General features: G+C 35.5%; 1 protein-coding gene across 3 annotated transcripts in view; it reads left to right on the top strand.

Annotated features, from left to right (window-relative positions):
- The window catches only part of LOC144444754 (uncharacterized), a 29984-nt gene that overhangs the window by 2581 nt on the left and 13165 nt on the right, over positions 1-14238 (top strand). For 2 of the 3 annotated variants that reach the window (XM_078134280.1, XM_078134282.1), the window contains 6 exons: positions 2649-2819; positions 3906-3995; positions 6063-6264; positions 8091-8181; positions 8274-8421; positions 9144-9246. In XM_078134280.1, the coding sequence (XP_077990406.1) occupies positions 2649-2819; positions 3906-3995; positions 6063-6264; positions 8091-8181; positions 8274-8421; positions 9144-9246 (805 nt within the window). Of the gene's footprint in view, positions 1-2594; positions 2820-3905; positions 3996-6062; positions 6265-8090; positions 8182-8273; positions 8422-9143; positions 9247-14238 lie in introns of all 3 variants that reach the window. The other variant, XM_078134281.1, reaches the window with a different exon arrangement.

Raw genomic sequence — 14238 nt, 5'->3', positions numbered from 1 at the left:
ACCTTTTTACTAAGTCTCCATATATCTTACTACACCTTTTTACTAAGTCTCCATATATCTTACTATACCTTTTTACTAAGTCTCCATATATCTTACTATACCTTTTTACTAAGTCTCCATATATCGTACTACACCTTTTTACTAAGTCTCCATATATCTTACTATACCTTTTTACTAAGTCTCCATATATCGTACTACACCTTTTTACTAAGTCTCCATATATCTTACTACACCTTTTTACTAAGTCTCCATATATCTTACTACACCTTTTTACTAAGTCTCCATATATCGTACTACACCTTTTTACTAAGTCTCCATATATCTTACTACACCTTTTTACTAAGTCTCCATATATCGTACTATACCTTTTTACTAAGTCTCCATATATCTTACTACACCTTTTTACTAAGTCTCTATATATCGTACTGTACCTTTTTACTAAGTCTCCATATATCGTACTACACCTTTTTACTAAGTCTCCATATATCTTACTACACCTTTTTACTAAGTCTCCATATATCGTACTACACCTTTTTACTAAGTCTCCATATATTGTACTACACCTTTTTACTAAGTCTCCATATATCTTACTACAACTTTTTACTAAGTCTCCATATATCGTACTACACCTTTTTACTAAGTCTCCATATATCGTACTACACCTTTTTACTAAGTCTCCATATATCGTACTACACCTTTTTACTAAGTCTCCATATATCTTACTATACCTTTTTACTAAGTCTCCATATATCTTACTATACCTTTTTACTAAGTCTCCATATATCGTACTACACCTTTTTACTAAGTCTCCATATATCTTACTATACCTTTTTACTAAGTCTCCATATATCGTACTACACCTTTTTACTAAGTCTCCATATATCTTACTACACCTTTTTACTAAGTCTCCATATATCGTACTATACCTTTTTACTAAGTCTCCATATATCTTACTACACCTTTTTACTAAGTCTCTATATATCGTACTGTACCTTTTTACTAAGTCTCCATATATCGTACTACACCTTTTTACTAAGTCTCCATATATCTTACTACACCTTTTTACTAAGTCTCCATATATCGTACTACACCTTTTTACTAAGTCTCCATATATCTTACTACACCTTTTTACTAAGTCTCCATATATCGTACTACACCTTTTTACTAAGTCTCCATATATCTTACTACACCTTTTTACTAAGTCTCCATATATCGTACTACACCTTTTTACTAAGTCTCCATATATCTTACTATACCTTTTTACTAAGTCTCCATATATCTTACTACACCTTGAGAAATGTTACCGTGATTACTCCAAATGTTAATAATATTGATTTTAATTTTCTATGGATTTCATATGAACGTTAACATATATACCTTACTCTCCAAATAATCTGGTTTCTCGTAGGGTCTGTGTTTATTTTATAAGCTAGGGAGAGTTAGATTGTAATGCAATTATCAAATTTGGCAGGAATAATGATGAATGTGAGACAATATATATTGGTAATTGAGATGTATAGTGAGTGGCCTTGAGAAACTGAATTGGGTAGTAGTTGGTTTTGTGCTGTGCTGTGCTGTGTTCTGTTCTGTTCTGTTCTGCTGTGCTGTGTTGTGTTCTGTTGTGGTGTGGTGTGGTGTGAAATAAAGTTACAATACACTAAGATGCAGATGTGTATTTGAAGACAGTGTACTATATCTACACATGCAGTTCTGATAATGTGCCAATGTATATCTACACATGCAGTCGTGTAATAATGTGCCAATGTATATCTACACATGCAGTCGTGTACTAATTTGCCAATGTATATCTACACATGCAGTCCTGTAATAATGTGCCAATGTATATCTACACATGCAGTCGTGTACTAATGTGCCAATGTATATCTACACATGCAGTCGTGTAATATTGTGCCAATGTATATCTACACATGCAGTCCTGTAATAATGTGCCAATGTATATCTACACATGCAGTCCTGTAATATTGTGCCAATGTATATCTACACATGCAGTCCTGTAATAATGTGCCAATGTATATCTACACATGCAGTCGTGTACTAATGTGCCAATGTATATCTACACATGCAGTCGTGTAATATTGTGCCAATGTATATCTACACATGCAGTCCTGTAATAATGTGCCAATGTATATCTACACATGCAGTCCTGTAATATTGTGTCAATGTATATCTACACATGCAGTCCTGTAATAATGTGCCAATGTATATCTACACATGCAGTCGTGTAATAATGTGCCAATGTATATCTACACATGCAGTCGTGTAATATTGTGCCAATGTATATCTACACATGCAGTCCTGTAATATTGTGCCAATGTATATCTAGACATGCAATTCTGTAATATTGTGCCAATGTATATCTACACATGCAGTCCTGTAATAATGTGCCAATGTATATCTACTCATGCAGTCGTGTAATATTGTGCCAATGTATATCTACACATGCAGTCCTGTAATATTGTGCCAATGTACTAGTATATCTATACATGCAATTCTGTAATAATGTTGAGACGTAGTACTAGTAGTATACACATGTATGTGTAAGCTGATTGAACAGATTTCATTAACATTTATAGGCAAACCAACCACTGATATTTGATATTCCTGTACAATATTCTTGATACTGATAGATGGTAAAAGAAGTATTTACTGAAAAGTGTTGCTATGGTAAAGTGGAGAAAGTTTGGTTCCATAGGGGTCACCTGTATGTCACCACTGCAGGAAGCTACAAGTTGTTGACCTTTGACCCTGTGCAGGATCAAGATCCTGGAAGCAATGAAAATGAAGACTTACTAAAACAGGTAATAGACTGAATGTGAATATATCACCAATATATGGCAATAGATTGAATGTGAATATATCACCAATATATGGCAATAGATTGAATGTGAATATATCACCAATATATGGTAATAGACTGAATGTGAATATATCACCAATATATGGTAATAGATTGAATGTGAATATATCACCAATATATGGTAATAGATTGAATGTGAATATATCACCAATATATGGTAATAGACTGAATGTGAATATATCACCAATATATGGCAATAGATTGAATGTGAATATATCACCAATATATGGCAATAGATTGAATGTGAATATATCACCAATATATGGCAATAGATTGAATGTGAATATATCACCAATATATGGCAATAGATTGAATGTGAATATATCACCAATATATGGCAATAGACTGGATATCAGTATATAATCAATATATGGGAATAGACTGAACGTGAATATATCACCAATATATGGCAATAGATTGAATGTGAATATATCACCAATATATGGCAATAGATTGAATGTGAATATATCACCAATATATGGTAATAGACTGAATGTGAATATATCACCAATATATGGTAATAGATTGAATGTGAATATATCACCAATATATGGCAATAGATTGAATGTGAATATATCACCAATATATGGCAATAGACTGGATATCAGTATATAAACAATATATGGCAATAGACTGGATATCAGTATATCACCATGCATAACAAGTTTGACAATACTTGATTTTACCCAGCATATGTATGTGTATGTGTGTGTGTGTGTGTGTGTGTGTGTGTGTGTGTGTGTGTGTGAGTGGGTGTGAGTGGGTGGGTGGGTGGGTGGGTGGGTGGGTGGGTGAGTGAGTGAGTGAGTGAGTGAGTGAGTGAGTGAGTGAGTGAGTGAGTGAGTGATTGTATGTATGTGTGTGTATGTCCTTATGTATATCACTGGGTATGTGCATGTATACATGTGTCTCTGTGTGTACATATATTTCATGTACACATTACTGACATAAAGAATTCCAATGATAAGAATAGCATATCATATGATATCATTTAATTTGTTCTACAATTCTGTATTTTTTATATCAGGTGATTAGAAGAAAATGTTTGGATCTTTCATTTAAATCACCACTTATAAATATCTGTTTCAGTGAATCCAGTTCTGGAGTGACATATTTGGTAAGTATAAAGTTGGTTTATTTACCAGTAAATTGAATATTAGGATTACTGAATAGAATTTCAAAAACAGTGACACTCGGTCACTCTTGGTTGTTGTGTCATATTGTTTAGGTCACATTCATCAGACAAAACACAGATATTTAAAAAAAAATTGTGTTTTGTGGCATGCTCATCGACATAATTATGCAATATATTAACTGATCAGCATTGAGAAAGGCAAAAGAATGAGGTTGGGTCAAAGGTCATTTTGTCAGCGTATGAATAGTTAATAGAAAAATGGGGGGTGGGGGTGGGGCAGTGGCAATGATCATTTGGTCATCTCATATTTTAAAATAAGTAATTAGGGGATCATCCTGTTTTGTATTTTACAGAGAGGGATATAATCGTCAGGTATGTATGAGTCAGTGAGCACTGATTTCATAAAATTCACCTTTATTGCGAATTGTGTTTTAGCATATTAATGGTTCCAGTCCATTCTTATGTTATTGTGAATTGTAAAAGACATCAATATTGAATACTGTAGGTACATAGTAATTGACATCAATATATTGAATACTGTAGGTACATAGTAATTCACATCAATATTGAATACTGTAGGTACATAGTAATTGACATCAATATATTGAATAGTGTAGGTACATAGTAATTGACATCAATATATTGAATACTGTAGGTACATAGTAATTGACATCAATATTGAATACTGTAGGTACATAGTAATTGACATCAATATTGAATACTGTAGGTACATAGTAATTCACATCAATATTGAATACTGTAGGTACATAGTAATTGACATCAATATATTGAATACTGTAGGTACATAGTAATTGACATCAATATTGAATACTGTAGGTACATAGTAATTGACATCAATATATTGAATACTGTAGGTACATAGTAATTGACATCAATATATTGAATACTGTAGGTACATAGTAATTGGCATCAATATATTGAATACTGTAGGTACATAGTAATTGACATCAATATATTGAATACTGTAGGTACATAGTAATTGACATCAATATATTGAATACTGTAGGTACATAGTAATTGGCATCAATATATTGAATACTGTAGGTACATAGTAATTGACATCAATATATTGAATACTGTAGGTACATAGTAATTGACATCAATATATTGAATACTGTAGGTACATAGTAATTGACATCAATATATTGAATACTGTAGGTACATAGTAATTGACATCAATATATTGAATACTGTAGGTACATAGTAATTGACATCAATATATTGAATACTGTAGGTACAAAGTAATTGACATCAATATATTGAATACTGTAGGTACATAGTAATTGACATCAATATATTGAATACTGTAGGTACAAAGTAATTGACATCAATATATTGAATACTGTAGGTACATAGTAATTGGCATCAATATATTGAATACTGTAGGTACATAGTAATTGACATCAATATTGAATACTGTAGGTACATAGTAATTGACATCAATATATTGAATACTGTAGGTACATAGTAATTGGCATCAATATATTGAATACTGTAGGTACATAGTAATTGACATCAATATTGAATACTGTAGGTACATAGTAATTGACATCAATATATTGAATACTGTAGGTACATAGTAATTGACATCAATATATTGAATACTGTAGGTACATAGTAATTGACATCAATATATTGAATACTGTAGGTACATAGTAATTGACATCAATATATTGAATACTGTAGGTACATAGTAATTGACATCAATATATTGAATACTGTAGGTACAAAGTAATTGACATCAATATATTGAATACTGTAGGTACATAGTAATTGACATCAATATATTGAATACTGTAGGTACATAGTAATTGACATCAATATATTGAATACTGTAGGTACATAGTAATTGACATCAATATATTGAATACTGTAGGTACATAGTAATTGACATCAATATATTGAATAGTGTAGGTACAAAGTAATTGACATCAATATATTGAATACTGTAGGTACATAGTAATTGACATCAATATATTGAATACTGTAGGTACAAAGTAATTGACATCAATATATTGAATACTGTAGGTACATAGTAATTCACAAGTTGAAATGTGGTCATACAACAACTGTAAAGATGGCTTGATATGGATGCAAGTAAAAACATTAACTCTCAACACTGGATGTGAGGAAAGAGATGTGGTCTCTGCTGTAGTGTGTGGTGATGTTATGGTGTACTGTCAGGCCAAATCAACAGAATTGTTTTCACTTTGCCAAAGACCATTATCTGGTAAGTTTTCATGTGAATTAAATCCCTTACTCATACAGTGATCATCAGGTTGTGCTATTCTCATTCAAGCTTATTTGTTAGTCCCCGCCGGATGAAGTCCGGACGGGGAGTTATGGATTGGGTTGCGTCCGTCCGTCCATCCATCCATCCATCCATCCATCCATCTGTCCATCTGTCCGTCCAGAGCCGTTTCTTGAAGATGCCTGGACTGATTTTTTTCAAACTTGGTACAGGGGCAACATACTATGGCATACATATGCACGTCAATTTGTTTCATGATACGATCCAATATGGTCGCCTAGCAGCCATTTTGTTTGCGAATTTTCCATGTCCAAAGCCATAACTCAGACATGCTTGAACAGATCTCATTTAAAGTTGGTATTAGGACAGTATTCTATGACATACATGTGCATATTCATTGTTGTCGTGATACGATCCAATATGGCTGCCTGGCATCCATTTAGTTTGCGAATTTTCCATATCCAAAGCCGTAACTCAGACATGCTTGAACAGATCTCATTCAAAGTTGATATTAGCACAGTGTGCTTTGACATACATGTACATTCGTTGTGATACAATCCGATATGGCTGCCTGGCAGCCATTTTGATAGTGCAGTTTTCATGTCCAAAGCCATAACTCAGACATGCTTGAACAGGTCGTCCGTCCCCCCCATTCTTCCCCCCCCCCCCCCAATACCCAACACATCCTTTATTGTTGAATGGTTTATTCCATGACGTCATCTTGAAGAGTAGGCATGTCCCATGTCCAACGAGGAGACACAACATGAGTAGTCATGTTCCATGTCCAATGAGCAGACACAACATATCTAAGTCTGTTTGATTTAGGTTCACAAGTGTTGTTGCGTGATCAGAGTAGTGATATTAAAAACAACCATATGAGACTAAACAACATTAACCATGTTTGAAAATGACAACATAAACTGCCAGTTCCTTAAAACCCAATCATAGCGGGGACTATGTCATTTTCAATGACTTGTTTTATAACACAATGTGGATAAAATTCAAGAGTCATGGTAAAAAGTATGTCTTTCTGGCCATTCTCTGTCTATCTGTCTGTCTGTTTGGATGTGTGTATATACATGCCTGGGAGGGAAAAATCACTTGACATATTCCTTAATTGGTGGGTATTTGGTTGGGCTGTTATTTCTCATGCCAAGTTGAGGAATGTACTGTTCAATGAAGATGGTCACATAAAAGTTTATATTGGGTCAAAAATTATAAATTCAAAATATTTTGGTGGAGTGGTCAGAAATCAAGTGTGTATGTTTCTATGGATGCAAAGATAAGGAGTTGTTCATCACAAGATGACCTCATTTTCTAATATGTAAATTATGTCATAAAATGGGATTTTTGATCATTAACAGAAAACTCCAAATCTGCTCAATGGATTGGGCTTAAAGTTTGTTTTGATGTTTCTAGATATGTCTTGCTGAAGGTGTAAGTGATTAACATTGCTTCCTTGCCTCCATGACAGCTTCCTATCACACAGCCAAATTCCAGACTGTGTATTTTACAAAAATAGTCAAGTGACTAAATATTTACAAAAATGGAATGACAATTTTGATTGCAAAACTAACTACACTAACTGCAAACTGTAGTTTGGCAATAAGCCAAAAGAAAACAAGAAAACACAGCACTTGAATACAATTAGAATGACCCAGAACTTTTAATGGGATGACACCTCAACAGTATGTAAGCACATTTCAGTGTTACAACACTTACAGCAACATACGATGTAAATGTACTACATATATAGTCAACATAATACAACACATTTCATTTGACTGTATATTTAATGTTTGTAGGTACAGACAAGGAGTCTATTACTGTGTTCATTGATAACTGTCCATTTTGTGACCTTGTTTGTTTACTGGATAAAGTCATCATATGGCCAAGGTCAGTGCTAAATCTTTAAAACTTTTTGTCCATCATAGGTCATATTCTTTTATTTGAAAGTATTTAACTACATTTTGTGTTTTGATTCATAGGAATAGAGAACTGTTCTTGATATGGTCTCCAAAAACTTACACTCTTCAAGTTGTCATGGTGACGATGGGAGTTATAGATCACAAAGTAATAACATCATGTTGTGATTTCAAGTCTATAATACTGAGAAATTTAAGGATCATATCAAAGGTAAGAAATATGATTTAACAAATCTATTTGTAGTGTAGAGAAATGTAATGTCCATGGTTTCAGTGTTTATGTTAGATATTGTAACTGTCCAAACTGAGCTAGAACATCAAACTATGTGGTGTGGAACTGAGCTAGAACATCAAACTATGTGGTGTGAAGCAGAGCTAGAACATCAAACCATGTGGTGTGAAGCTGAGATAGAACATCAAACTATGTGGTGTGGAACTGAGCTAGAACATCAAACTATGTGGTGTGAAGCTGAGCTAGAACATCAAACTATGTGATGTGAAGCTGAGCTGGAACATTAAACTATGTGATGTGAAGCTGAGCTGAGCTAGAACATCAAACTATGTGGTGTGAAGCTGAGATAGAACATCAAACCATGTGGTGTGAAGCTGAGATAGAACATCAAACTATGTGGTGTGATGCTGAGCTAGAACATCAAACTATGTGGTGTGAAGCTGAGCTAGAACATTAAACTATGTGGTGTGGAGCTGAGCTGAGCTAGAACATTAAACCATGTGGTGTGGAGCTGAGCTAGAACATCAAACGATGTGGTGTGGAGCTGAGCTGAGTTAGAACATTAAACCATGTGGTGTGGAGCTCAGCTAGAACATCAAACGATGATTGATAGAGATTTGTCTGACTATTCTAGCTTGACAAGTAGTCCAATTATTGTCTGAATTATTTGATGTTTAAAAAATTGCAATCCTGTCTTACAGATGGAAAACAATCCTGTGTGTGTAGTAAACATGGTGAAATATGAAAAAGAACTGCTTCTTGTATGTGAAGATGGCAGTGTTAAATCTTTAACCAGTAATGGAGGTAAGTATTAATGTCTCTAGTCTGTGAATCAGTGGTGATGTGTGTCAATCCATCTAGATATCAGTGGTGATGTATGTCAATCCATCTAGATATCAGTGGTGGTGTGTGTCAATCCATCTAGATATCAGTGGTGATGTGTGTCAATCCATCTAGATATCAGTGGTGGTGTGTGTCAATCCATCTAGATATCAGTGGTGATGTGTGTCAATCCATCTAGATATCAATGGTGATGTGTGTCAATCCATCTAGATATCAGTGGTGATGTGTGTCAATCCATCTAGATATCAGTGATGTGTATGTCAATCCATCTAGTTATCAGTGGTGATGTGTGTCAATCCATCTAGATATCAGTGGTGATGTGTTTATCAATCCATCTAGATATCAGTGGTGATGTGTGTCAATCCATCTAGATATCAGTGGTGATGTGTGTCAATCCATCTAGATATCAGTGGTGATGTGTGTCAATCCATCTAGATATCAGTGGGGATGTGTGTCAATCCATCTAGATATCAGTGGTGATGTGTGTCAATCCATCTAGATATCAGTGGTGATGTGTGTGTCAATCCATCTAAATATCAGTGGTGATGTGTGTCAATCCATCTAGATATCAGTGATGTGTATGTCAATCCATCTAGATATCAGTGGTGATGTGTATGTCAATCCATCTAGATATCAGTGGTGATGTGTATGTCAATCCATCTAGATATCAGTGGTGATGTGTGTCAATCCATCTAGATATCATTGGTGATGTATGTCAATCCATCTAGATATCAGTGGTGATGTGTGTCAATCCATCTAGATATCATTGGTGATGTATGTCAATCCATCTAGATATCAGTGGTGATGTGTGTCAATCCATCTAGATATCAGTGGTGATGTATGTCAATCCATCTAGATATCAGTGGTGTTGTGTATGTCAATCCATCTAGATATCAATGGTGATGTATGTCAATCCATCTAGATATCAGTGGTGATGTGTGTCAATCCATCTAGATATCACTGGTGATGTATGTCAATCCATCTAGATATCAGTGGTGATGTGTATGTCAATCCGTCTAGATATCAGTGGTGATGTGTGTCAATCCATCTCGATATCAGTGGTGATGTGTATGTCAATCAATCTAGATATCAGTGGTGATGTGTGTCAATCCATCTAGATATCAGTGGTGATGTGTGTGTCAATCCATCTAAATATCAGTGGTGGTGTATGTCAATCCATCTAGATATCAATGGTGGTGTATGTCAATCCATCTAGATACCAGTGGTGATGTGTATGTCAATCCATCTAGATATCAGTGGTGATGTCTGTCAATCCATCTAGATATCAGTGGTGATGTGTATATCAATCCATCTAGATATCAGTGGTGAAGTGTGTCAATCCATCTATATATCAGTGGTGATGTATGTCAATCCATCTAGATATCAGTGGTGATGTATGTCAATCCATCTAGATATCAGTGGTGATGTATGTCAATCCATCTAGATATCACTGGTGATGTATGTCAATCCATCTAGATATCAGTGATGTGTATGTCAATCCATCTAGATATTAGTGGTGATGTATGTCAATCCATCTAGATATCAGTGGTGATGTATGTCAATCCATCTAGATATCAGTGGTGATGTATGTCAATCCATCTAGATATCAGTGGTGTTGTGTATGTCAATCCATCTAGATATCAATGGTGATGTATGTCAATCCATCTAGATATCAGTGGTGATGTGTGTCAATCCATCTAGATATCACTGGTGATGTATGTCAATCCATCTAGATATCAGTGGTGATGTGTATGTCAATCCATCTCGATATCATTGGTGATGTATGTCAATCCATCTAGATATCAGTGGTGATGTGTATATCAATCCATCTCGATATCAGTGGTGATGTGTGTCAATCCATCTAGATATCAGTGGTGATGTATGTCAATCCATCTAGATATCAGTGGTGATGTGTGTCAATCCATCTAGATATCAGTGGTGATGTGTGTCAATCCATCTAGATATCAGTGGGGATGTGTGTCAATCCATCTAGATATCAGTGGTGATGTGTGTCAATCCATCTAGATATCAGTGGTGATGTGTGTGTCAATCCATCTAAATATCAGTGGTGGTGTATGTCAATCCATCTAGATATCAGTGGTGGTGTATGTCAATCCATCTAGATATCAGTGGTGATGTGTATGTCAATCCATCTAGATATCAGTGGTGATGTCTGTCAATCCATCTAGATATCAGTGGTGATGTCTGTCAATCCATCTAGATATCAGTGGTGATGTGTGTCAATCCATCTAGATATCATTGGTGTGTATGTCAATCCATCTAGATATCAGTGGTGATGTATGTCAATCCATCTAGATATCAGTGGTGATGTGTGTCAATCCATCTAGATATCAGTGGTGATGTGTGTCAATCCATCTAGATATCAGTGGTGATGTGTGTCAATCCATCTAGATATCATTGGTGGTGTATGTCAATCCATCTAGATATCAGTGGTGATGTGTGTCAATCCATCTAGATATCAGTGGTGATGTATGTCAATCCATCTAGATATCAGTGGTGTTGTGTATGTCAATCTATCTAGATATCAATGGTGATGTATGTCAATCCATCTAGATATCAGTGGTGATGTGTGTCAATCCATCTAGATATCACTGGTGATGTATGTCAATCCATCTAGATATCAGTGGTGATGTGTATGTCAATCCGTCTAGATATCAGTGGTGATTTGTGTCAATCCATCTCGATATCAGTGGTGATGTGTATGTCAATCAATCTAGATATCAGTGGTGATGTGTGTCAATCCATCTAGATATCAGTGGTGATGTGTGTGTCAATCCATCTAAATATCAGTGGTGGTGTATGTCAATCCATCTAGATATCAATGGTGGTGTATGTCAATCCATCTAGATACCAGTGGTGATGTGTATGTCAATCCATCTAGATATCAGTGGTGATGTCTGTCAATCCATCTAGATATCAGTGGTGATGTGTATATCAATCCATCTAGATATCAGTGGTGAAGTGTGTCAATCCATCTATATATCAGTGGTGATGTATGTCAATCCATCTAGATATCAGTGGTGATGTATGTCAATCCATCTAGATATCAGTGGTGATGTATGTCAATCCATCTAGATATCAGTGGTGTTGTGTATGTCAATCCATCTAGATATCAATGGTGATGTATGTCAATCCATCTAGATATCAGTGGTGATGTGTGTCAATCCATCTAGATATCAGTGGTGTTGTGTATGTCAATCCATCTAGATATCAATGGTGATGTATGTCAATCCATCTAGATATCAGTGGTGATGTGTGTCAATCCATCTAGATATCACTGGTGATGTATGTCAATCCATCTAGATATCAGTGGTGATGTGTATGTCAATCCATCTCGATATCATTGGTGATGTATGTCAATCCATCTAGATATCAGTGGTGATGTGTATATCAATCCATCTCGATATCAGTGGTGATGTGTGTCAATCCATCTAGATATCAGTGGTGATGTATGTCAATCCATCTAGATATCAGTGGTGATGTGTGTCAATCCATCTAGATATCAGTGGTGATGTGTGTCAATCCATCTAGATATCAGTGGGGGTGTATGTCAATCCATCTAGATATCAGTGGTGGTGTGTGTCAATCCATCTAGATATCAGTGGTGATGTGTGTGTCAATCCATCTAAATATCAGTGGTGGTGTATGTCAATCCATCTAGATATCAGTGGTGGTGTATGTCAATCCATCTAGATATCAGTGGTGATGTGTATGTCAATCCATCTAGATATCAGTGGTGATGTCTGTCAATCCATCTAGATATCAGTGGTGATGTCTGTCAATCCATCTAGATATCAGTGGTGATGTGTGTCAATCCATCTAGATATCATTGGTGTGTATGTCAATCCATCTAGATATCAGTGATGTGTATGTCAATCCATCTAGATATCAGTGGTGATGTGTATGTCAATCCATCTAGATATCAGTGGTGATGTGTATGTCAATCCATCTAGATATCAGTGATGTGTATGTCAATCCATCTAGATATCAGTGGTGATGTGTATGTCAATCCATCTAGATATCAGTGGTGATGTGTATGTCAATCCATCTAGATATCAGTGGTGATGTGTGTCAATCCATCTAGATATCATTGGTGATGTATGTCAATCCATCTAGATATCAGTGGTGATGTGTGTCAATCCATCTAGATATCATTGGTGATGTATGTCAATCCATCTAGATATCAGTGGTGATGTGTGTCAATCCATCTAGATATCAGTGGTGATGTGTGTCAATCCATCTAGATATCAGTGGTGATGTATGTCAATCCATCTAGATATCAGTGGTGTTGTGTATGTCAATCCATCTAGATATCAATGGTGATGTATGTCAATCCATCTAGATATCAGTGGTGATGTGTGTCAATCCATCTAGATATCACTGGTGATGTATGTCAATCCATCTAGATATCAGTGGTGATGTGTATGTCAATCCGTCTAGATATCAGTGGTGATTTGTGTTAATCCATCTCGATATCAGTGGTGATGTGTATGTCAATCAATCTAGATATCAGTGGTGATGTGTGTCAATCCATCTAGATATCAGTGGTGATGTGTGTGTCAATCCATCTAAATATCAGTGGTGGTGTATGTCAATCCATCTAGATATCAATGGTGGTGTATGTCAATCCATCTAGATACCAGTGGTGATGTGTATGTCAATCCATCTAGATATCAGTGGTGATGTCTGTCAATCCATCTAGATATCAGTGGTGATGTGTATATCAATCCATCTAGATATCAGTGGTGAAGTGTGTCAATCCATCTATATATCAGTGGTGATGTATGTCAATCCATCTAGATATCAGTGGTGATGTATGTCAATCCATCTAGATATCACTGGTGATGTATGTCAATCCATCTAGATATCAGTGGTGATGTATGTCAATCCATCTAGATATTAGTGGTGATGTGTGTCAATCCATCTAGATAT

This window comes from Glandiceps talaboti, chromosome 13 (assembly GCF_964340395.1).
Source record: "Glandiceps talaboti chromosome 13, keGlaTala1.1, whole genome shotgun sequence".
Classification (NCBI taxonomy): Eukaryota; Metazoa; Hemichordata; class Enteropneusta; family Spengelidae; genus Glandiceps; species Glandiceps talaboti.
The sequence above is the reverse complement of the archived record's forward strand: the minus strand, read 5'-3'. Positions and strand labels throughout refer to the sequence as shown.